The 26,778-nt window shown below is 42.4% G+C and overlaps 1 protein-coding gene across 1 annotated transcript in view; it reads right to left on the bottom strand.

The window, feature by feature from the left end:
* CNTNAP4 (contactin associated protein family member 4) overlaps window positions 1-26,778 on the bottom strand; it is a 524,353-nt gene that overhangs the window by 220,939 nt on the left and 276,636 nt on the right. The window contains exon 4 of the mRNA XM_077474781.1: window positions 9,277-9,424. Coding sequence (XP_077330907.1) covers window positions 9,277-9,424 — 148 coding nt within the window. The remainder of the gene's footprint in view (window positions 1-9,276; window positions 9,425-26,778) is intronic.

Raw genomic sequence — 26,778 nt, 5'->3', positions numbered from 1 at the left:
CAAGAGCTTCATCCCCACAACCCTTGCCCAGTGGTTGTGGGGGTCTGTGGGCGGGGGGCTTATTGGAATCTGGAAGCCCCTTTAACAAGGAGGCAGATCCCACCCCCATGTGAATGGGTATGGGGTACATTGTATCCCTACACATTCACCAAAAAAAGTTGTGAAATGTGATAAAAGACAATAGCCGGTTTTTGACAATTACGTTATTAAAAATATATTCTTCTTTCCCCTGCTTCTTCCTCCATCTTACTTCAGTTTTCTCCTTCTTCCTCCAGCTGCTTCTTCCTTCATCTTCCTCTGGCTTCTTTTCCCCCCCATTTCATCCTCGGGTCTTTCTCCTCCGCTGCTCCCACTGAAGACTCAAAAACCGAACCTCCTCTGGTGTTGCGATGGGGCGCATGATGTCACTCCGAGACCCCACCCCGTGTGACTACACCACTTGGGGCATGATGGGTCAGTGATGTCACAAGATGGCGGGATCTCCTGCTGATGTCATCTGGTGGCCATGCCTCACACCTCAGTTATGTATGAAATGTGCGCTGTGGAAGCAAACAGATCGGCTGGCGGTGGAGGAGGGCCATTGTTTTCATGTTTAGTGGGTCATGGCAGGAGGAGGAGAAAGACCAGAGGATGAAGAGGGGGAAGTGGAAGTCAGAAGAAGAAGGAGAAAACAGAAGGAAGACCGGAGGAAGATAGAGGAAGAAGCAGGGGAAAGAAGAGGACATTTTTAATAAAAGAATTGTCAAAAAAGGGCTATTGTCTTTTTTCACATTTCACTGCTTTTTTAGGTGAATGGGTAGGGGTGCAATGTACCCGATACCCATTCACATGGGGGGCCAGGATCTGGGGGCCCCTTTGTTAAAGGGGGCTTCCAGATTCCGATAAGCTCCCCACCTGCAGACCCTCACAACCATCGGACAAGGGTTGTGACGATGAGGCCCTTTTCCCCATCAACATGGGGACAAGGTGCTTTGGGGGACCCCAAAGTACCCTTCCCATGTTGAGGGCATGTGGCCTGGTATGTTTCAGGAGGGGTGCTCTTGCTCGTACCCCTCTTTCCTGACCTGCCAGGTTGTGTGCTTGGATAAGGGCCTGGTATGTATTTGGGTGGACCCCTACGCCATTGTTTTTTTTAATTTTGGCACAGGGTTCCCTTTAAAGTCTATATCAGATCTGAAAGGCCTTGTGTGCAGGGGGAGGGGGGGGGGGGACACAACACGTTTTTTTTTCATTGATTTTTAAATGGCTGGATTTTTGGAATTCCACACCATAATATTTTTGAATAATTACATACCATTACATGCATTTGAAGAGTTAAAATTATGAAATAAACCAAACTGTTGTGCATCCGTTAATTATGAATATTAAGGGGAACCCTTAAATGTAAAAAAAAGGTGTGCCCCACCCAAAATCCATACCAGACCCTTATCCGATCATGCAACCTGGCTGGCTGCAGGAAAAGAGGGGGGACGAGAGAGCACCCCCCACCCCTCCTGAACCATACCAGGCCACATGCCTCAACATGTGGAGGGTGCTTTGAGGTCCCCCCAAAACACCTTGTCCCCATGTTAATGCCTCATCCCCACAACCCTTGCCCGGTGGTTGTGGGGGTCTGTGGGCAGGGGGCTTATCGGAATCTAGAAACCCCCTTTAACAAGAGGGCCCCAGATCCCAGCCCCCATGTGAATGGGTATCAGGAACATTGTACCCCTACCCATTCACCAAAAAAAAAACGTGAAATGTGACAAAAAAAACAATAGCCGGTTTTTGACAACTCCTTTATTGTAAAAGGGGTCTTCTCCCCTGAGCCGTGTCTCCCGCTGTCATCTGTGCTGTGTCTCTTGCCGCCGTCTTCTCGCCTGCTACCGCTTAGTTCTCCAACTGCTGTGTTCTTCCTCGTGCCGTCTTCCTCCGTTGTGTTGTACCCGCTGTCTGGCGTCTCTTACACAGCCATGGGGTGTGACCATCCATAATGTCATACGCAGAGCCCGCCCCCTTTGTTTTCTGGAGAAAAGGGATGGGCTTTCCGTGTGACATCAACGGATGTCACGTTCCATGGCTGTGTAAGAGACACCAGACAGCGGGGGACAACACAACGGAGGAAGAAGGGGGCGAGGAAGAACACAGCAGCGGAAGAAGTAGGCAGTGGTGGGAGAGACGGCGACAGAAGATAGTAGCAAGAGAGACAGCACCAGGAGAAGATGATGGTGGGAGGCACGGCTCGGGGGAGAAGACCACTCAGAGCTATTTTAAAATAAAGGAATTGTCAAAAACGGTTATTGTTTTTTTTTGTCACATTTCACTGCTTTTTTTTGGTTAATGGGTAGGGGTACAATGTACCCAATACCCATTCACATGGGGGGGCGGGATCTGGGGGCCCACTTGTTAAAGGAGGCTTCCAGATTCTGAAGCCCCTCGCCCACAGACCCCCACAACCACCGGGCAAGGGTTGTGGGGATTAGGCCCTTGTCCCCATCAACATGGGGACAAGGTGTTTTAGGGAGGACCCCAAAGCACTCTCCCCATGTTGAGGGCATGTGGCCTGGAACAGTTCAGGAGGGGGCTCTCTTGTCCTCCCGCTTTTCCTGCAGCCTTTTTAATTTTAGCATGGGAGGGTCCCTTCCAATTCCATACTAGAGCCGAAGGGCCTGGTATAGACCTGGGGGGACCCCATGCATTTTTTTTGGCTGGCTTTTTTTTTTTACTTTCAATGGGTGACTCATTGGTTGTTAAGGACGCGGCAGCTGGCTTCCCGGGTTCCCGGCCCCCTGGTTAGCAACCAGCTATATACAGTGTTAAAAAAATAACTGCAAAACACATCAAAAATGACATCACAAATGCAACAGTTGTGTTTCTGGTGCGGTTCCATTGAAATCTATTACCTGCAAATCGTGTGAAAAAAGTCCCCGACCATTCCTGAAATTTCACTGGCCCAAAAACACATAGATGTGAACTAGTATCATAGGAAACCATGTTAAATTGACTGTAGAGTGTTTCTGCAAACTGCAAAATGCACTAAAAAATGCATAGGTGTGAGCCTAGGGTCAGGGCCAGTTCACACTAGATCTATGTGGGAACTGCTGGGAGTGTCAGTAGAAAGCTAATGACACCCCCTAATCAGTTTTTTTATCGCAGAGTGAACTGCAATTTCAGACAACCGATTCTGCTGCAGGCCAAAAAAAGGGTCCTGTACAAGTTTGGTCTGAATGCGATGCAAATTCAACCATACAATCTGTATGGCTTAGTTTGCATCACACGGGCATTGCATGTGATTTACACTGCGGTGCAAATCACATCCTATATTGGGCACCACAACAGTGTGAACTGGCCCTAAGGCCCCTTTCACACTTGTGCAACTTGTTCTGAGACTCCTGCATCCATAGATCTCAAGATTATACTGGCATTGCTTCAAATCACACCAAATTTGTGGCAAAAAGCACTGCAAAATCGCGGGACTTTCAACAAGTGTGAAAGGGGCCTTATGGACCTCAAGTTGTATGAAAAGTGAGGCAAGTGTGAAAGGAACCTAATGAGTAGCACAGATATGGATGGTTATCATTGAGAATCATGGGGTACAACTTGTCATGCAACTCGGAGGTCCAAATTTGCTGGAAAAGTCACCCAACTGTGAAACAAGGCACATATATTTTAATAGAAAGGAGCTCTCATTTATATTGGCATAGTCCTTACTGATTTCCATCAGCAGAACAAATGCAGGAAGTGATGTGTGCACATGGGCCAGAAGCAAATGTGTGGTGATGCCAAACAAATCAATGAACCCCACCCACACCAAATCTAACTACTACATCCACCCCCACATTGAATAAGCACAAGTACATATCCTACAAATGAGCAGAGCCTCCTCTTTGCTAAAGAGGGACCTCGCCAATAGCGACGATTTTCACTCCCATAAATGCTCTTTAACACAGCGCTCATTTTGGTATTTACTATAGCGTCCTGTAAAAAAGACATTTGTGCTAAAATGAGAGCTATTTGCAGGCTCAGTTGTGTTGGCACCTAGTTGAACAAAAACAAGGAATTTATTTCTTCTCAGACTTTTAAAGATATTTCAGTGTAGAAATCACGTTTCACACAGTTTAAAAGCAGATTAACTTTAAATAATATACCGCATATTTCAGTACCATTTAGGCAATTATATCATGCAACATTTCCATGTGCAAATCTCCAGGTTTTAGCAGAATAAGGGTTTGGGCACTATTTGGTTTCAGGGAATTATAGTAAATTTAATTTTGGGAGTACTTTTTTTTACCAGCGCTAAAGTGAATACCGATTTAGCGCTAATTAGGGGTAATTTGCGGTAATTAGTGCTGCAGTGCTATAGTAAATGACCCCCATTGTCTCCAGTTAAAGTAGAATGTCATCCTACCATAAACTATGCTTACAAATGTCACCTGCCACCTATCCTGCCTAACCTGTGTTAAAAAATGTGTATACTTAACTATTTTAAATCCGCTCTGGTCATGTGATCCTGAAACTTTGTCTCACCTGTGTCAGTGAGCAGCCGCTTCAGGGGAGAGGAAGAAGCACCACAACAGCTGGAACATGGGAGTCTATAAGTGATCTCACAGCTCCTGGAATTCCTAGCCATTGTCAAGCTTTCCCTTCTGTACCCTGCAGCTGTGGCTCACTGACACAAGAGATTGCATGACCAAACTGAAACGAGCTAAAATAGGTAAGTATACAGATATTTTTGTTCACAAGTTTGGCAGAATAGGTAGCAGGGGAGGGGACATTTTTAGGCAAAGTAATGCCGCGTACACACGAGCGGACTGTATGGCGTACTTAGTCCGCCGAAACACATTTCAGTGGACAGTCCGCTCGTGTGTGGGCTTCAGCGGACTTTTTCAGCATGCAGTCCGGCGTACTAAGAATTTCGTTTTTTTCGAAATTCTGTCCGTCGTACTCCGGCGGACAATCCGGCCGTGTGTATGACAGTCCGCCGTACTTTTGAAATGATCGGACTTTTCCCGCCCGGAGAAAAGTCCACTTATTTTGAGCGGGTATCCAGGTAGGCGGGGCCCGCGAAGGAGACGTCGCTGGCCCCGCCGCCTGGTATGGACTTAAAGGGGAACCCCAACGCCGAAAAAAATCGGCGTGGGGTTCCCCCCCAAGTCCACAACAGACCCTTGTCCGAGCACGCTACCCGGCCAGCCAGGAAAGGGGGGCGAGGGAGCGCCCCCCCCCCTCCTGAGCCGTACCAGGCCGCGTGCCCTCAACATGGGGGGTGCCTTGGGGAAGGGGGGGCGCGCGGCCCCCCCACCCCAAAGCACTTTGTCCCCATGTTGATGAGGACAAGGGCCTCTTCCCGACAACCTTGGCCGTTGGTTGTCGGGGTCTGCGGGCAGGGGGCTTATCGGAATCCGGGAGCCCCCTTTAATAAGGTGGCCCCCGGATACCGGCCCCCCACCCTATGTGAATGAGTATGGGGTACAATGTACCCCTACCCATTCACCTGTAAAATAAAAGTACAAAAAAAAAACACAACACACGAGATAAAATACTTTATTGCACAGCTCCGGGGGTCTTCCGTCTTCGGGGGTCTTCTCGCCGGACTCCTCCGCTATCTTCTTGTAGCTCTTTTGCTAGCGGAGGAGTCCGGCTTTCTTCCTCGCCGCCGGCCTCTTCTCCCGACTTCGGGGGTCTTGTCCCCCTCTTCGATTCTTGTCGGGAAGAGGCCCTTGTCCTCATCAACATGGGGACAAGGTGCTTTGGGGTGGGGGGGCCGCGCGGCCCCCCCTTCCCCAAGGCACCCCCCCATGTTGAGGGCACGCGGCCTGGTACGGCTCAGGAGGGGGGGGGCGCTCGCTCGCCCCCCTTTCCTGGCCGGCCGGGTAGCGTGCTCGGACAAGGGTCTGCTGTGGACTTGGGGGATACCCCCACGCCAATTTTTTTCAGCGTTGGGGTTCCCCTTTAAGTCCATACCAGGCGGCGGGGCCAGCGACGTCTCCTTCGCGGGCCCCGCCTACCCGGAGACGCGCTCAAAATGAGCGGACTTTCCTCCGCGTGTGTGGGCGAGTCCGTTCATTTCAAAAGTAGGGCGGATAGTACGGCGGACTTAGTACGCCGTATTAGTCTGCTGAAAAAGTGCCGTGTGTAGGCAAGTAGCCCGTTCGGAAAGTCCAACGGACAGTCTGGCGGAAAGTACGCCAGACTAAGTACGTCATACAGTTTGACCGTGTGTACGCGGCATTAGAGTTAGGCTGAAATTCATTCACATTTTTACAAACAAAGCCTAAAGATCTCAGCACCATGAGGAACTAAGCTAGACACATACAGTTAAACCTGACAGCTAGGAAAAGCATATTAAAGCATAGAAATACTAAATAATAGCACAAATCCATTCAAGTCACTTAAGCATAGAATCTTGCCTTTGCAAGGCCAAAGATGTGCTATTCTGGCAACATATTGTTTTCAACATTATCGTAGCAAAAGGATAAAGGATTGTATACTTGCAATGAATACCTATGCAAGCAGACAATGGAAACCCTTATGGCACACATATCACCAACTCTACCCTGGAGTAAACTCTGTGTTAACCTTTATTTTTGTACTTGGACAAAACTACTTAATATTCATTGATTAATATTCAGACATCTGGGAAATATAGTTGATGTACTGCATGAAACACTTTCAAAACAATAGCTGGATACCGCAAGGTATATTTTAGTCAACATGGAATACTTCACATATTATGGTTTAACTGTTTAAGTGGTTACATCATCTCCACAATTAGTCAACTTAGAATTTGACTGGTTTTGCAGAGAGTGGAAATTTGAACAAATGTTATCATCTCCATAGTATAGTCAGTCCAATGACAAAGCTGGACCTGCAGTAAAAATAACAAATACACTAATAGTTGAGCCAAAAGGCTTATGCCCAAAAGAACAAAAAGCCTCCTTTCCACAGCTAAAATGCTTTTGTTTCCAAAAATAACAGAAGAGGTAGTAGATAATCTTGCAATGAAATTCCAAAAAACTGACAATTGCGCGGTCGTGCTACGCTGTACCCAAACAAAATTGACGTCCTTTTTTTGCCAGAAATAGAGCATTTTTTTGGTGGTATTTGATCACCTCTGCGGTTTTTATATTGTGCGCTATAAACAAAAAAATACCGACATTTTTGAAAAAAAAAAACAATATTTTTTACTTTTTGTTAAAATTAATATCCCAACAAAATTATATAAAAAAACAAATTTCTTTCTCAGTTTAGACCGATATGTATTCTACTTTTTTTGGTAAAAAAAAAATTGCAATAAGTGTATATTGATTGGTTTGTGCAAAATGTATAGCGTCTACAAAATAGGGGATAGATTTATGTCATTTCTATTATTATTATTTTTTTTTATTAATAATGGCAGCGATCTGCAATTTTTATCATGACTGTGACATTGCAGCTGACAGATTGGACACTTTTGACACTATTTTGGAACCTTTGACATTTATACAGCGTTCAGAGCTAAAAATAGCCACTGATTATTGTATAAATGTCACTGGCAGGGAAAGCATTAAAACACTAGGGAACGATCAAGGAGTTAAGTGTGTTCCCTCAGTGTGTTCTAACTGTAGGGGGGTTGGGCTCACCAGAACATGACAGATATTACTGCTCCAGATTACTGGGAGCAGTAGATTCCTGTCATGTCACTAGGCAGGTGGAATGTGTGCTAACCTGTGTATCTTGCTTAAAAACTTTCACTTACTTATACTAACAACTTAAAGCGGAGGTCCAAACAAAAATGGAACTTCCGCTTTTTGGAACTCCCCCCCCCCCCCTCCAATGTCACATTTGGCACCTTTCAGGGGGTAAGGGGGTGCAGATACCTGTATAATACAGGTATTTTAACCCATTTCCAGGCATAGATCACCATGGTTATCACGGTGACCTACGCCACTTCCCGTCCAACCCCGTTGTCTGCTGGGGGACACATGAGTCCCAGAGACAGCAGGGACCATTCAGATTGCACAGCGCAACTCGTGCATGCGCAGTAGGGAACCAGGAAGTGAATCTGCAAGGCTACAGTTCCTGATTCCCTTACCGAAGATGGTGGTGGCAGCATCTGAGGACCGAGGGACAGTTCGGCCTCGAGTGCTGACATTGTGGGCGCCCTGGACAGGTAAGTGTCCTTATTTTAAAAGTCAGTAGCTGCAGTATTTGTAGCTACTGACTTAAAAAAAATAAAAAAATTGGTGGACCTCCGCTTTAATCTGTACACTGGGCTGTAGCTCACCCTACATACCATGCAAAGCTATATGTTACACCTTTTGCTTATATTTTGTGATAGGAACCGGAACTATTATTCAAAGTAAGCAGTCATGGGAAGCAGATTGTATTAGTGAGCATTGTTCATTGTGATTGATGTGGATCTGCAACCTTGGATGCCATGAGTGCAATGGATTTACAACATTTATTGAATATGACTTAATGAATTAATCAATGTCAATATCTGTATGTTTATTTATTATTTATACTTTATTGTTACTGAGAAGGGATACTGTGTATTCACCATCCCCAGATTAGGAGTATGTGGCCTGGTCAACTAGGCTGCTTGCTCAGATAAGGATCTGGTGTGGATGGCAGTGGTAGTGGGCACATGCTATTTTTTTTCTTGCTTTTTTGCAGGAGGTTCTCTCCATAAAAAATAATTTTTTTATATTAAAAAAAATATATTTTTTCTTGCTTTTTTGCAAGAGGTTCTCTCCTTAAAATCCATGCCATATACAAAGGGGGGACCCGTGTGGAATGTATTTATGGGGGGAATCACTGTTTTCTTTTTCTGGGTGGGGTCCTCCAAATGCTATAAGTTTGCCATTTTCCTTATTCTTGTATATATGTCTAAACATTCAATTTACAGATTATACTATTGTATCATGAGCTGTAGCCAATAAGTATTTTAATGGTTCCTCTGCGGTAAATTTAAGCAAGACAGATCTAGGAAAGCATTTTGTTCTTTATAAGTAGAGGGTTGGGTTGCTTGAAGGCCTATATTATACATTATATACTGTATTTCAAGCTCACTACATCATAGTAATTATTTTATCATTTTAATTTGGGCTGCTATAATAAAACAACTTTTGTTTTACTATACACAAAAAAAAAAAAAAACAGGATAACAAAATGCACATTATCTGAAACATATCTGAACGGACATATAAAAGCCTAAAATTGCTACATTTTTTTTTACTTTCCCAAGAACAAGTTGGGTGGTCCTCAAAACAGTGGTAAAAAGAATGAAACAGCAGTCAATGTTCTGTTACTTACTGTATGTACATCCATAAACTTCCACTCTCATTCCTATCCTGCCATTCAAGTTCCAGTTCAAAGGAGTGAAACGCAGGTATCTTGCTCTTATATGATTCTGAAGCTTATGTTGAACAACACTGTCTGCATTTGTATTTCCAATGAATGCCTGAAAAAGGAAGATTTGCTTATATATTACATCTATTGTGTTTTTTGTTTTTTTGTTTTTTAATAATAGTGTAAGTTTGGTGGAGAAAATTTTGAAGCACACAAGCCTTCTAGTCACAAATGTTTCTGGTTACTTAATAGAGAAAGTATGAGCTAAAGTCTGCTGTTGGCTGATGCCACAGAGCAGGTCCAGGCTCTGCAGTGATCCCACAATAATGTAGGGATCCACCCAGATGCCTGACAGGCAGCTGGCTCAGCCTCTTAGCATGCTGCTGGGAGACTGAGCCAGCCTCTCCCTCCTCCTCCCCTTTTACAGCCTAGCACTGGATGGTCAGAGCACAGAGCAAAGACTGGCAGTCTCTGCTCTGAGCAGACCCAAAAATTGAGAGGCCAGGTGTCTTTGGTCACTCATTTCCCAGTGTAGAGGTGGTAAGGGGCAGATACAGCATCAAACCAATGCTGCATCCACCTAAATGAAAATGAATGTGTATTTATTTTTTTAATCCCACACTTCTTTTTTAAGAATACATTTATAGAAAATCATTACATGCAGCTAACTTAAAGGGAAGAAATATTCAATTTGCATTCAACTCTGATCCCCATGTTTGACAGCAATTCAATGCAGGCCGTGAAAGCTACAACTAATGACAAATTACCCTTTAATTTTAACAAGAATTTAGGTAATTTACTCTGTAACACAATATGCTTTCTTTTTTTAAGAAATTACCTTCATGTAGGCAGATAAAAGTTTTAATGGTATGTGTTCTGCTTGACTGAATGTTACTACTTGTAAGAACTAAGAGATGAAAGGAAACAGGATTGGCAACCTGGCGATGACAGAATATATATCAGAGTGTGAACATTAGCAAATGGGGCATGATTTCTAACCTACTGGAATAATTACACTCTCTCAAAACAGCTGCTCTGCAACAACAATATTTCCGACATCCAATAATCAACTTCACAATGCAGCCCCCCGATACACTCTCGAGACCACTGACCCATATGTGGCTCCTGGCATATGACAGGACCCACGAGAATTAGTCCTTGCACCAAATCAACCACATGCCTTGCTGAAGCCAAATTCTTGACTAAACGCATCGGGTCCAGGGTTCCCCCACGAGATCACAGTCCCTATCCACCTGAAAACTGAAACAATAGAAGATCCTAGATAACACACAACTCCCGCTCTAGCCTAAGGGGGGAAACAAGGTTACCTGGAACTTAATGCCATCTGATCCTGAGGCGACACAAGACGATCTACGTATTTCTATTGCTATGAATGTGTTTTAATGTCCAATACATTTCTCTTTCTGTAACCAACCATGACCGAGCAACACTGTGGGGCTCTGACTAGCCCTTTCTGGCACAGATAGCTCCCAGTTGGGGTGCTGGAGAGGGAGAGACAGAGTTACACCACGATAAAAGGATGCTTTTGGAATGTCAACAGAGACCATATAACACTACGCTGATATTGTACTCATAACAAGTAAAAGGCGAACTGTTGTTGGTTTGAGCATTTCATAGGGCTTAAAGTGTTCCTTATTCTTTTTCTCCTGTAACTATATACTGTAATGTATTGACAAAACTGTTAATAAAACTTTTTGAAAAAAAAATTTAAAGAAAAAAAAGAAAAACAGCTGCTCTGGATAGAAGGTAGAAATTAGAAACTAAAAACTGGTAGTCATTGGACAACTTGAAATCAGAACCCTGCGCTCAGTATGCCTTTCTAGCCAGTAGCTTGAGAAGGAGAGTGTATGGCGTGTATGACCCTACTGTCTTGTCACTCATCATTTGGCACTCTGACTTCCTCTATGCTTTCTTAACAAGTTACATCCACATAACATGGATGGTAATATTTAGTAAAAACATCACAGCAGCATTTTCAAATAATATGGTATTTCTGGAACATGTCTGCGCCTTGTTAACATATCAGCACTCTTAACATGGCAGCATTTTAACGACTTACAGTATTACAATTTAACAATACCTAATGATTTTGTGTATATATATATATATATATATATATATATATATATATATATATATATATATACAGTACAGACCAAAAGTTTGGACACACCTTCTCATTCAAAGAGTTTTCTTTATTTTCATGACTATGAAAATTGTAGATTCACACTGAAGGCATCAAAACTATGAATTAACACATGTGGAATTATATACTGAACAGAAAAAGTGTGAAACAACTGAAAATATGTCTTATATTCTAGGGTCTTCAAAGTAGCCACCTTTTGCTTTGATTACTGCTCCGCACACTCTTGGCATTCTGTTGATGAGCTTCAAGAGGTAGTCACCTGAAATGGTTTTCACTTCATAGGTGTGCCCTGTCAGGTTTAATAAGTGGGATTTAAAGCCTTATAAATGGGGTTGGGACCATGAGTTGTGTTGTGCAGGAGGTGGATACAGTACACAGCTGATAGGCCTACTGAATAGACTGTTAGAATTTGTATTATGGCAAGAAAAAAGCAGCTGAGTAAAGAAAAACGAGTGGCCATCATTACTTTAAGAAATGAAGGTCAGTCAGTCCGAACAATTGGGAAAACTTTGAAAGTGTCCCCAAGTGCAGTCGCAAAAACCATCAAGCGCTACAAAGAAACTGGCTCATATGAGGACCGCCCCAGGAAAGGAAGACCAAGAGTCACCTCTGCTGTGGACGATAAGTTCATCCGAGTCACCAGCCTCAGAAATCGCAGGTTAACAGCAGCTCAGTTTAGAGAACAGGTCAATGCCACACAGAGTTCTAGCAGCAGACACATCTCTAGAACAACTGTTAAGAGGAGACTGTGTGAATCAGGCCTTCAAATAGCTGCTAGGAAACCACTGCTGAGGACAGGCAACAAGCAGAAGAGACTTGTTTGGGCTAAAGAACACAAGGAATAGACATTAGACCAGTGGAAATCTGTACTTTGGTCTGATGAGTCCAAGTTTGAGATCTTTGGTTCCAACCACCGTGTCTTTGTGCGACGCAGAAGAGGTGAACGGATGGACTCTACATGCCTGGTTCCCACCGTGAAGCATAGAGGAGGAAGTGTGATGGTGTGGGGGTGCTTTGCTGGCGACACGGTTGGGGATTTATTCAAAATTGAAGGCATACTGAACCAGCATGGCTACCACAGCATCTTGCAGCGGCATGCTATTCCATCCGGTTTGCGTTTAGTTGGACCATCATTTATTTTTCAACAGGACAATGACCCCAAACACACCTCCAAGCTGTGTAAGGTCTATTTGACCAAGAAGGAAAATTATGGGGTGCTGCGCCAGATGACCTGACCTCCACAGTCACCGGACCTGAACCCAATCGAGATGGTTTGGGGTGAGCTGGACCGCAGAGCGAAGGCAAAAGGGCCAACAAGTGCTAAGCATTTCTGGGAACTCCTTCAAGACTGTTGGAAAGCCATTTCAGGTGACTACCTCTTGAAGCTCATCAACAGAATGCCAAGAGTGTGCGGAGCAGTAATCAAAGCAAAAAAGGTGGCTACTTTGAAGACCCTAGAATATAAGACATATTTTCAGTTGTTTCACTTTTTTGTTCAGTATATAATTCCACATGTGTCAATTCATAGTTTTGATGCCTTCAGTGTGAATCTACAATTTTCATAGTCATGAAAATAAAGAAAACTCTTTGAATGAGAAGGTGTGTCCAAACTTTTGGTCTGTACTTTATATATATATATATATATATATATATATATATATATATATATATATATTTATATTTATATTTATATATAACCAAGAAGATCTGCGCAGTGAAAAACCCTTACAGAAAAAGCTGCTGAGCACCAAGGGTCAATAATCAAATCCCCAAAATCAAAATATATCAAAAAGACAGTGCAGCGCTATTAATAATAATTAAAAAAATTAAAAAAATTAAAAGATATATAATAGATTTAAATGTCCAAATAACATGTATACAGAGTGATCCCCGTGAAAATCTTCATTGATGAACAATTAGACCATGCAGAAAGTGCTGAGTAGAACCTCCACCAATGGTAAGAATGGCTGCTCATCTCACAGCGTGGACCCTTTAATTACAGAGGGTCAAACACACATTGTTGTCCAAGATGCTTATCAGCTGGCCAATCAATGGATTCCTCCTCACAGCATAGATCTTTATAATTCATAAGAGATGACCACACCCCCTCCTATTCAGAGTCTAATGGCTGGTGAATCCACGGTAAATATTCACAATGGAAAGTGTATGGCAATAATCACATATCATGGTGTAATCTGCAGGCCAGGTGAGTTTGCACACCCTTGTCTTTGAAGCTCAACAAACCTCAAAGCAGTCTCATGGGCAGCTATGGCAGTTGTTGGCAGTAATTCTGCTTCTCTTTGCCTATTTTTTGAGATATTGTATATGAAGTTCATTGGGACATATGTAGGATATAATACCTTACATGAGAAGTCCAAGCAGCAGCCCTTGTACATGCTTCCTTGTGATATCTGCAGGATGGCCCTCCAGCCAGCACCTAGCTGGTCACCGGCACTAAGTCACTTTCTGCATGGTCTGATTGTAGATCACTGAAGATTTTCACGCGGATCACTCTGTATACATGTTATTTGGACATTTAAATCTATTATATATCTTTAAATTTTTTACATTTTTAAAATTATTATTAATAGCGCTGCACTGTCTTTTTGATATAATGATTTTGTATGTTTATCAGCAATAAAAAGAAGAAGGTTCAATATACTACTCACTGTTAGTGTTTAACTGTTTTTCTACAGAAATACAGTTATCAGTGCCAAAGCTGATGGCTGTCATTTAAAAAATGTTGTTTATGAACAGCAATAGATAAATAACCATTATGCAGCCACTGTGCTAGTTAATGGTTGGGAACTGACCAATCATTAGACAGCCTTATTCACAGATATGTATTCCAAATATGCAGCGCTTCCCTCATTTATATACCTAATGTGCATCATACAGTGCTATATTATACAGCTCTCTCCCAAAAAAAATACAATAAAAAAAATAATGAAAACAATCAAAAACACAATATTAAATATATAACATAATCTAAACCAGTAAAAAGTGCCAAAGTGCTTTGTGCTGAATATGCAGACCAATAAACAAAGTGTCCAGTGCCTTGTGAATCCTATATAGGATAAACATAATTCCCAACTTGGACTCCAGGCACCATGGGGGTTATTTATGAAAGGCAAATCCACTTTGCACTGCAAGTGCACTTGGAAGTGCAGTCACCCTAAATCTAAGGGGTAGATCTGAAATGAGTGAAAGCTCTGCTGATTTTATCATCCAATCATGTACAGTGCTGTTTTTTATTTTCCTTGCATGTCCCCCTCGGATCTACAGCGACTTTATTTCCAAGTGCACTTTCAGCGCACTTTCAAGTGCACTTGCAGTGCAAAGTGGATTTCCTTTAGTAAATAACCCCCCCATGTGTGTTGTGACACACATCCTATTGGACACCTGGAATATGGTCCCACCAAAGACCTGTCAATACAAGTCATTTTACAGTAACCAGGCCTGGTGGTATAGCTAGTTAGACCAGTACTTTGCTGGGAAGATAGGACAGTTTTCTGAGGGGGTGGGGGGGAGAAAACATACTTTCACTGCGTTGTGTAAGAAAATTGTACATGATTATTAGAATTTATTGCAGTCAGTGCATGTCAGGCACAGACTCATACTTTATAGCCATTTTGAAAACTGCCTCTAATACCCATTGATTTGTGCTGTGGGGCTTATTTTACTACTTTTGCAATTGCCGCATATTAGACCAGGCACAGAGCACTAGTGCTGTATGTCTGCACAGTGTAACCTCTTAATACCTTTATTGATCATCATCAAAACTTTCTGCTGTGCGGCATATTTTACTACAGTTTCAACTGTAGCATATTAGAGAGGCTTTGATCACTAGTTCTTCTGGTGTGCATAGTATACCCATAAACTACCCTTTACTGTTCATCATTGCCCTGTGCTGTGGGGTAGACATGTGCATTCGTTTTCGTCCGAATGCATTTTCGTCCGAATTTCAGCTATTTTCGTTTTCGTTTTGACAAACGATAACGAAAGCACAAAATCCGAAAAACGAAAGATCCGACATAAATAAATGCTTTATTTTCGTTTTCATTGTTACAACAGTTCGATATAGAATAGGAGATTCGACATGACTCTGACGATAACAATCTGTCTATAGAACCTGTGGTCGAATGTGCTTAACCTTACCTCTATTAGTCCAAGATTATATAGAGAAAATATTCGACAGAGAAAAAAGATTTGACAGAGAGAAAAGATTCTGCAAGTTACTGTCCTAAAAAGTGTTTGGGGACCCGGGTCCTGCCCCAGGGGACATGTATCAATGCAAAAAAAAGTTTTAAAAACGGCCGTTTTTTCGGGAGCAGTGATTTTAATAATGATTAAAGTGAAACAATAAAAGTGTAATATTCCTTTAAATTTCGTAGGGGGGGGGTTGTCTATAGTATGCCTGTGAAGGGGCGCATGTTTCCCGTGCTTAGAATTGTCCCTGCACAAAGTGTCATTTATGCAGGAAAAAAAGTCCTTTAAAATCACTCGCAGCTATAATGAATTGTCGGCTCCCGTAATACAGAGAACACTCATTGAAAGTCATTGATAAAAAAATAAATAAATAAATAAAAAAAAAAGCGTGGGGGTCCCCCAAATTCAATTTCCAGGCCCTTCAGGTCTGGTATGGATATTAAGGGGAACCCTGCCTCAAATTTAAGAAAAAATTTGACGTGGGGTTCCCCCTAAATATCCATAACCAGACCCTTCAGGTCTGGTATGGATATTAAGGGGAACCCCGCATCAAATTTAAAAAAAATTTGACATGGGGTTCCCCCTAAAAATCCATACCAGACCCTTTATCCGAGCACGCAACCTGGCAGGCCGCAGGAAAAGAGGGGGGGACGAGAGAGCGGCCCCCCCTCCCTCCTGAACCGTACCAGGCCACATGCCCTCAACATTGGGAGGATGCTTTGGGGGTCCGTGACCCCTCAAAGCACCTTGTCCCCATGTTGATGAGGACAAGGGCCTCATCCCCACAACCCTGGCCGGTGGTTGTGGAGGTCTGCGGGCGGGGGGCTTATCAGAATCTGGAAGCCCCCTTTAACAAGGGGACCCCCAGATCCCGCCCCCCCCCCCTGTTTGAAATGGTAAGGGGGTACAAAAGTACCCCTACCATTTCACAAAGAAAGTGTAAAAAATGGTTAAATAAAACAAACACACTTTTGAAAAATTCCTTTATTAAAAATAAAAAAAAGATTCCAGCGGCGGTAATCCACTCTTGCTATCCAGCGACGGACGGTCAGCTCTCCATCGATGTCTAATGTCATCCAGCGCAGCGCAGCATCCTTCTTCTGTCTCCGTGGAGGAGACACTACAGACATTCCGGCGGCTTGACGTTTCTTATATAGGGTGGGCGGGGCCACCCGTCACCTGACCCCGCCCCCCTCTGACGCAAGGGGAAACCCGGGGTTCCCTGTGACGTAGGGGTGACCCGCACCCCTCTGATGTAACACAGGCAGGTTTCCGTTACATCAGAGGGGGGCGGGGTCACCCATACGTCATGGGGAACCCTGGGTTTCCCCTTGCGTCAGAGGGGGGCGGGGTCAGGTGACGGGTGGCCCCGCCCTCCGTATATAAGAAACGTCAGCGCCGGAATGCCTCCAGTGTCTCCGTGGAGGAGACAGAAGAAGGATGCTGCGCTGCGCTGGATGACATTAGACATCGATGGAGAGCTGACCGTCCGTCGCTGGATAGCAAGAGTGGATTACCGCCGCTGGAATCTTTTTTTATTTTTAATAAAGGAATTTTTAAAAAGTGTGTTTGTTTTATTTAAACATTTTTTACACTTTCTTTGTGAAATGGTAGGGGTACTTTTGTACCCCCTTACCATTTCAAACAGGGGGGGGCCGGGATCTGGGGGTCCCCTTGTTAAAGGGGGCTTCCAGATTCTGATAAGCCCCCCGCCCGCAGACCTCCACAACCACCGGCCAGGGTTGTGGGGATGAGGCCCTTGTCCTCATCAACATGGGGACAAGGTGCTTTGAGGGGTCACGGACCCCCAAAGCATCCTCCCAATGTTGAGGGCATGTGGCCTGGTACGGTTCAGGAGGGAGGGGGGGCCGCTTTCTCGTCCCCCCCTCTTTTCCTGCGGCCTGCCAGGTTGCGTGCTCGGATAAAGGGTCTGGTATGGATTTTTAGGGGGAACCCCACGTCAATTTTTTTTTTAATTTGACGCGGGGTTCCCCTTAATATCCATACCAGACCTGAAGGGTCTGGTTATGGATATTTAGGGGGAACCCCACGTCAAATTTTTTCTTAAATTTGAGGCAGGGTTCTCCTTAATATCCATACCAGACCTGAAGGGCCTGGAAATTGAATTTGGGGGACCCCCACGCTTTTTTTTTTATTTATTTATTTATTTATTTTTTTATCAATGACTTTCAATGAGTGTTCTCTGTATTACGGGAGCCGATAATTCATTATAGCTGCGAGTGATTTTAAAGGACTTTTTTTCCTGCATAAATGACACTTTGTGCAGGGACAATTCTAAGCACGGGAAACATGCGCCCCTTCACAGGCATACTATAGACAACCCCCCCCTACGAAATTTAAAGGAATATTACACTTTTATTGTTTCACTTTAATCATTATTAAAATCACTGCTCCCGAAAAAACGGCCGTTTTTAAAACTTTTTTTTGCATTGATACATGTCCCCTGGGGCAGGACCCGGGTCCCCAAACACTTTTTAGGACAGTAACTTGCAAATTAGCCTTTAAAATTAGCACTTTAGATTTTGAACGTTGGAGTCCCATAGACTTTAATAGGGTTCTAAAGTATGCTATATAGTTAGCTCCGTCGAATCTTCTTTATACATTCGACAGACACCATAAGCCTTCCAAGACAGATTCAACCGTAATTCATGTGGATTTTCGGACGAATGCAATTTTTGAACGAAAAACGAAATAAATAAAAACGAATTTCGGGAGTAACTAAATAAATTAAGTTTTCAGACGAAAACGAAATTCCGAAACGAAATATTTTACTCTGCACATGTCTACTGTGGGGCTTCTTATACTAAATTTGCAGTGTATTAGATCAGACATTCAGCACCAGTGCTGCATGGTCAGCACAGTATAGCTGTATTGTAAACTTCTGTAACCGTTCATTGCTGTGTGCTTTGGGGTTTATCTTCCAGGATTTATACCATATTAGAACAGGGAGGCAGTTGTATTGCTAAAATTTACAGAGTCAGCATCTCCAGTCGTTACAGCTTTGTGTTACTTTTGTTAAAGGCAGAAGTAAACCACACAACTTGGTATAGTTTTAGTCACACAGTCTACCCAATTATAAAAGTACTCTGTCATTTATTTTATGCCTGACACATAGGATAGTGTTACCTTTGTTAAATAAAAAAATAAATAAAAAAAGTACATAGTGTTTACACACATTTGTAATCACACAGTCCATCCAATTATACAGGTGATCTGTCATTTATTTTACAGTGCATCCGGAAAGTATTCACAGCACTGTACTTTTTCCACATTTTGTTTGTTACAGCCTTATTCCAAAATGGATTAAATTCATTATTTTCCTCAAAATTCTACAAACAATGCCCCATAATGACAACATGCAAGAAATTTGTTTGAAATCTTTGCAAATTTATAAAAAATAAAAAAAATCCCATTCACAAAGTATTCACAGCCTTTTCCATGACATTCAAAATTGAGCTCAGGTGCATCCTGTTTCCACGGATCATTCTTGAGATGTTTCTACAACTTAATTGGTATCCACCTGTGGTAAATTCAATTGATTGGACATAATTTGAAAAGGCACACACCTGTCTATATAAGGTCCCACAGTTAACAGTGCATTTCAGAGCACAAATCAAGCCATGTAGTCCAAGGAATTGTCTGTAGATCTCAGAGACAGAGCACAGATCTGGGGAAGGGTACAGGAAAATGTCTGCAGCATTGAAGGTTCGAATGAGCACAGAGGCCTCCATCATCCGTAAATCGAAGAAGCTTGGTCCACCGGGGCTGTTCCTAGAGTGGGCCGCCTGGCCAAACAGAGTGATCTCGGGAGAAGGGCCTTAGTCAGGGAGGTGACCAAGAACCCGATGGTCATTCTGACAGAGCTCCAGCCTTTCTCTGTGGAGAGAGGAGAACCTTCCAGAAGAACAACCATCTCTGCAGGTCTCCACAAATCATGCCTGTATGGTAGAGTGGCCAGACAGAAGCCACTCCTCAGTAAATGGCACATGACAGATCGCCTGGAGTTTGTCAAAAGGCAACTGAAGGACTCTGACCATGAGAAACAAAATTCTCTGGTCGTATGAGACAAAGATTGAACTCTTTGGCCTGAATGGCAAGCATCATGTCTGGAGAAAACCAGGCACCGCTCATCACCGGGCCAATACTATCCCCACAGTGAAGCGAGGTGGTGGCAGCATCATGCTGTGGGGTTGTTTTTCAGCAAAGGTAAATGGGTCAATCATGAGTCAGGATCCAGGGAAAGGCAAATTCAGCAATGTATAGAGACATCCTTGATAAAAACCTACTCCAGAGTGCTCTGGACCTCAGACTGGGTCAAATGTTCATCTTCCAACAGAACAAAGACTCTATATACACAGCCAAGATACAAAGGAGTGGCTACAGGACAACTCTGTGAATGTCCTTGAGTGGCCCAGCCAAAGCCCAGACTTGAACCCAATTGAACATCTCTGGAGAGATCTGAAAATGGCTGTGCACTGACACTCCCCATCCAACCTGATGGAGCTTGAGAGGTTCTGCAAAGAAGAATATGAGAAACTGCCCAAAAATAGGTGTGCCAAGCTTGTAGCATCTTAATAAAAAAGACTTGACCAAAGTATTGAACAAAGGCTGTGATACTTATGTACATGGGATTTTTTTTATTTTTTATTTTTAATATATTTGAAAAGATTTCAAGCAAGCTTTTTTCATGTTGTCATTATAGGGTATTGCTTGTAGATTTGAGGAAAATAATGAATTTAATAAATTTTTGAATAAGGCTGTAACATAACAAAATGTGGAAAAAGTAAAGCACTGTGAATACTTTCCAGATGCACTGTATGTATGACTTGTCAGAGCATGTTAGTGTTCATGTTGAAAAAAAAGAACTCAATTCAGTGTGTGTACAATTGTAGTCACACTGGGGGTTGATTTACTAAAGGCAAAAAGACTGTGCACTTTGCAATTGCTCCAGAGCTTAGTAAATGAGTTGAATCGCCACTTTCCAAAGAAAACCCAATCATAAGCAAGGAAAATAAAAAAAAAATGCATTTTTGCTTGCACGTGATTGGATGATGAAAATCAGAAGAGCTTCTACTTATTTACTAAACTCTTGAGCACTTTGCAAAGTGCAGTCTATTTTCCTTTAGTAAATCCACTCTAGTCCATCAAATTATAAAGGCATTGACGAGTAAAGATGTGGTCAGGGGGAGAACAGGAATAAAGTTTTATAGCAGTAACATCCTGGGAGAAGTAGCAGGGTACATAAAAATAGCAGGGTCCCAATATAGTGGCCATCAGTTAGCAGCCACATCAGGCCACCCTAATCTGTCAGCAGAGATATGCAGGAAAAACTGAAGCCCTATGCTAGTTCTGGCCACAGGACCTTTGCTCTCTGGCTGTTCTTAACGAAACTTCTGGTAAAGCGGTCATCATCTACAATACCTGTGCTCAGGCCTTGAAATAAAGCAAAAATGTTAACAACATGAACATCACATATATGTATGAGTAACCAAATGAGAGTCCCCCACCCAGCTAAGAAAAGGGCCCACGTGGCCCAGAAGGCAGAGCAGGTTGCTCCCCCTGCTCCCTCTTCAGCTCCTATAGCTGCATGCTCCTGATTACCCCCTCCTCCCCATTCATGCAACTACTGTAATGAGGGGAAGAGTGGCAGTGAGAAACGGCTGCTGGAGGTGCAGCCATCATCCTCTTCATCACTGTATTCCACTCCAACATTTCTGTATTGGTGTTCACCAGGCAGCCTTTCCTCCTGCAGGTATTGGAATGAAAGAAAAAGCTCATTTACAACCACCTTGACACCCAGTGCCTTAGTGCTACTCTTGCACAACTTCTAACTCTGCAACTGATGTCTTACAGATTAGTAGACAGACACTTCTTCCAACACTTTGTGGCCTACACAGTACTTTCCCTTGGTACCACATTCCCAGCTGCCATGATTTTTCCCAATAATCTGTCCCTGCTTTGCATGACCATGTGACCCAAAACATGTCCCTGCCACTACAGAACACTGTCAGTGGCAGAATGTACCTGACAGTCAATATCTGGTTAGTTTTGCATGGGCAAGGCATGGCACATATCTTTACAGCACACTGCTAGGTGGTGGTGATTAAACAACAAAACAAACCAAACCAAACAAATGGTACACTCATTGAATTGGTGGTACCACCTTAAGCAATGGGAGAATCAGTCATCTCTGCCACTTGTACCTATTCCTCCTTCTACTCCATCTCTACCAACTCCACCAACATCTGGATCTCACAAGTGCCTGGCTTATGCAGGCTTAAGCCTCATACACACGGTATGATTGTTGGCAGAGGATTGTCTGTTGACAGACTGTTGTCCTAAAATCTGACTGTTAGTATGCTCTTTCTGACAATTGTTGTCCAACTTTGCGGCCATCAAATGTTGGATGGCAGGCTAGTAAATTTTTGGCGGACAACGGTCTGTTGTCTGATTTTCGTATAGTACACAAGTCCGTCACACACAAGTCTAAAGTACAAACACGCATTCTCAGAATCAATGCTCACCAAACACGAAATTAGCAGAAGGGGGCCAAAGGGTGGCGATCAAGAGCTGAAATTCCTTTTTGTACGTCACTATGTTCATGTTTGTTGGCCGACAATTGTGTACCATTAGTATGCAAGACAAGTTCCAGGCACACAACCTTTGAACAAAAATCAGACGATCAGTTAGCCAACAATCGTACCGTGTGTACGAGGCTTTATTCAGTAAAGCAGTGTGAATTATAATGGTCAAAGCACATAAAATCTTACTGAACTCAGTCAGATTCGATTTTTGTTCTACTGCAGTATCAATGAGTAAAGCTTTGCACACACGGGCAGATTATTGGACACATTTTCGTCAGTTTTTTGTTTGATGCTAGTCTCAAGTCGAAAGTGAAGAGGGTACTCACCATCAGAAAATTTACTGATGACAGAATTCAGTGTCAGAAGTGATGTAATGTGTTGAATTGTTTTGTGTGTGTTCTTTCATTTCGAACATGCCTAGTCCTGATCTTCATTTTTTTTTTGTCAGAAAACCGTACTAATGAAAAGAAAATCGGACATGGTGGTCACATCAGACAAACATTTTCAAGCCTGCACATCCAGTTTTTGTCTGCCGAAAACTCGTAATCGGCTGTCAAGAGCAGCATACTAACGATCAGAAAATCATCAGATCGCTCATCGGACAAAATTTATCTTCAGATTTTCTGACCGTGTGTATGGGCCTTAAGACATTTTATTTGGTTGATGTGGTTATTTTTGGTTGGTCTATTAATATTGGCTACTTCAAACTTCTACTTTAAACAGTTGATAAGAAAAAATAAAAATCACCTTTAATCAGATTTACATTCCGTGTCACTGCCTGCAGATATACAGTAGCTACTGTAGTTGTATGTTACATTTTTCAGACCAGTCTGACTAAAGCTACTTTTCTCCACAACTCAGGAAAACGTTGATGACAGCAGGTGTGTGGTGTAATATCAGTTTATTTTTTATTTTTTTATTTTTTGAGGGAGTGCATGCACATTATCATATGGATGCTTCCAAGGCATTTTAAAGTGTTGCTAAACCCACAACAGTAAAATTATTCTGCATATGCAGTAAAGCATGCTTATCATAATCACTGTGGAACCAAAGGGGTTAATCTTTGCATTGTGTATAAAAGCTGTTTGATCCTGTCTCTCTGATACTTCTCTTCTTCCACTGTCTCCAAAAAATAACCTGATATATACAGAGCCTGGGGATGGGCTGCACATGCTCAGCTTTCTTGGGAGGGTGCATGTGATCAGCACAGGGCTAATCAGCATTGTTCAGACATGTCCAGACAGAGGATCAGGGGGGAATGAAAACTCCTTCTACAAGCTTTACTAGGAAATGATAGACGTCACAAGGCTGCTATATACTGCTGACCTGAAAAAGTATTTAGCAGTTTATATTTACTAAAATAATTGCATTTCCATGTTCTGTGTACTGTGGGAGACCAGATAAAGTGAATGCAGGTCCTGGGTTTAGTAACACTTTAAGTTTAGGGGGAAAATAATATGCAGTATAGGTATAGGTAGGTTGCCCATTGCAGCTTTATTCTGCAGCTCCAAATGACAGCTGGGTCTGTTACACTTACTGCTGAAGTGGGGCAAAAAAAAATGAAAACCCATTCCCTGATTCCCATTCCCAGGTATTACCATGTAACAGTATTGTAGACATGTGTGCCGTCAATAAATATGTTTAGTTTTGTTTCGTTCTGTTTTGTATTAGCTGTTAATTCGTATTTCGTATATTCCTGTCTGAAATTCAATTTGGATTTGTACGAAATGCAAATTTGTCTAATTGTAATTAACAAACATTCTTATTTTGTCAGATTCTGAATCTCCCATCAACTACCAGTACCAGTCTCCCACTCCCATATTAACCTCCCTGGTGGTATTCTCGAGTCTGGCTCAGGGTGAGATTTTAGTACCAAAAGCGGTAACCACGAGCTAGACTTGGGATTGCATCACAGGATCCTGTGATGTCTACCCGCTGTGATCTGCGAGCCGCCGTGTCTCGTTCAGTCTGTCACAGTGCCAGGCTCCATTCCCTGCGAGCGTTGCCACGCACGGCGACAGATTTCGGCGCCAAATTCAAAAAGTAAAAAACACAGTATAGATACAGTATACTGTAATCTTACAGATTACAGTACTGTATCTAATAATTACACATCCCTTTTGTCCCTAGTGGTTTGTCCAGTGTCCTGCATGCAGTTTTATATTATAAATACTGTTCTTTATGCCTGGAAACTGGAGATTGTCCATAACAACCAAAAAATGTCAGTGGTTTTAGACCAGCTAGAAAACAGCGATAATAAATTAGAATGACTTGCCAAATTGAGCGATAGTGATTAGTGGGGAAATTCATCATCAAACACTAAAAGTAATGACAGTGACAATTCTGTAACTGAGCAAATTTCAGTGTTTTTGATTTGATTACATTATTGAATAATTTTGATTATTATTATATTATATATTATTTGTTATAATTATTTATAGTTATTTATTATATTATAATTTATGATTTTGTGTTTCAAACTTTATCATACCCATAATTTATGATTTTGTGTTTCAAACTTTATCATACCCGGGATGTCTACTAGACTCTTGTTTGGACAGATTTATTTCTAAGAATTACAGGCCTACAATATAAAACACCAAATTTCCATGCAAAATAATGGTACCCCTTTCAGCACCTAAAATCTGAAATAATAATACCGCCAGGGAAGTTAAAAAAGGTAACTTCTGAATTAACTTCTAGCCTGAATGTAGTCCCTTCGTAACTAAATAACGCCATCACGTTACGAACGATCGGATTTTCCGACAACTTTGTCCGACCGCGTGTATGCAACACCAGTTTCGGACAAAATCCGTTGGACAAAATCTGACGGATTTTGTTGTCGGAATGTCCGACTGTGTGTACAAGGGCTTAGAATATATTTTCGTTTGGGTCAACACCATCTGGTAAGCTTACATCTATTAAGGTGGTGGTATCGGCACACGGGTGACTGCATGGTTGAGTTCTATAATCGGACGGTTCATCTGATATCCAATTGCACATTTGGGACTGGATGTTTCACTTCTTAAAAGGACTTTTTTTTATATAACTTCTTTTGTGTCATTTATTTTACACGTGAGGTTTATTTACGTATTGATGCTTGTATAATAATTTATATGCACAAGTGTATATTAAATGTTGAGGACATAAATTCCTTTACTGCTCTTTGGTTTAGATCACTAATACCCATGTGATTTTTCACGTATGGGCAAAATTGTTGTACAGATTTTGCACTATTTTTTCTTTTTTCAGCGCTACACTTTGTATATTGTTTATATTATTTGTACTAAAATATCAATTTTAGCGTGTTAGCTGCTACATTCAGATAGCGCAGTGTTATTTTTGAGTTTTAACATAAAAAAGTTGACAAAGATTATCACATCAAGTGCATTAATAACAAACAAAAGAAAGTGACTTGTGCTCAAAAAGTTCTTTTAGCCTACGCCATCCTCATGTAGAGCAACAATTCTTTTTTTTTTTTAGATCCTCAGAGAGTTCTTCACCATGAGGTTCCATGTTGAACTTCCAGTGAACAGTATGAGAGAGTGAGAGTGATAACACCAAATTGAACACACCTGCTCCCCATTCACACCTGAGACCTTGTAACACTAATGAGTCACATGACACTGGGGATGGAAAATGGCTATTTGGGCCCAATTTGGACATTTTCAATGTTGGGTGTACTCACTTTTGTTGTCAGCGGTTTAGACATTAATTACTGTGTGTTGAGTTATTTTGAGGGGACAGAAAATGTATACTGTTATTCAAGCTGTACACTCACTATTTTACATTGTAGCAAAGTGTAATTTCTTCAGTGTTATCACATGAAAAGCTGTAAAAAAGTATTTTCAAAAATGTGAGGGGTGTACTCACTTTTGTGACATACTGTATATTTATATATATACAGTATCCGCCCCTGGTATATATATTTATATATATATACCAGGGGCGGATCCAGAGTCTAGTCTCCGGAGGGACACTGCTACAAAATATGCTTTTTTGGGGGCAATTTATCTGGGAAATTGCTGGTATTGGCGCTTCAATCATAACGGCACCATGGTTGTTATGGTGTCAGGATGATTGAAGTGCATTATTCCTATTATTACATTGTAATATAAAAATAAATGGTTCAACTCACCATAATGCAGAATCAGTGGAAGCCCTGAGGGTGTCACTTGCCACGTCACTTGCCACACACTGCGCATTGTCACTTGCCACGTCACTTGCCACACACTGCACATTGTCACTTGCCACGTCACCTGCCATACATTGTGGATTGTCACTTGCCACGTCGCCTGCCACACATTGTGGATTGTCACTTGCCACGTCGCCTGCCACACATTGTGGATTGTCACTTGCCACGTAGCCTGCCACACATTGCAGATTGTCACTTGCCACGCAGCCTGCCACACATTGCGGATTGTCACTTGCCACGTAGCCTTCCACACATTGCGGATTGTCACTTGCCACATCACTGCCACACAT

Source organism: Lithobates pipiens, unplaced genomic scaffold (assembly GCF_037356315.1).
Source record: "Lithobates pipiens isolate NorthernLeopardFrog02 unplaced genomic scaffold, aLitPip1_a1.2 Scaffold_13, whole genome shotgun sequence".
Lineage (NCBI taxonomy): Eukaryota > Metazoa > Chordata > Amphibia > Anura > Ranidae > Lithobates > Lithobates pipiens.
Note: the sequence above shows the minus strand (reverse complement) of the source record. Positions and strands in the feature narration are given on the sequence as shown.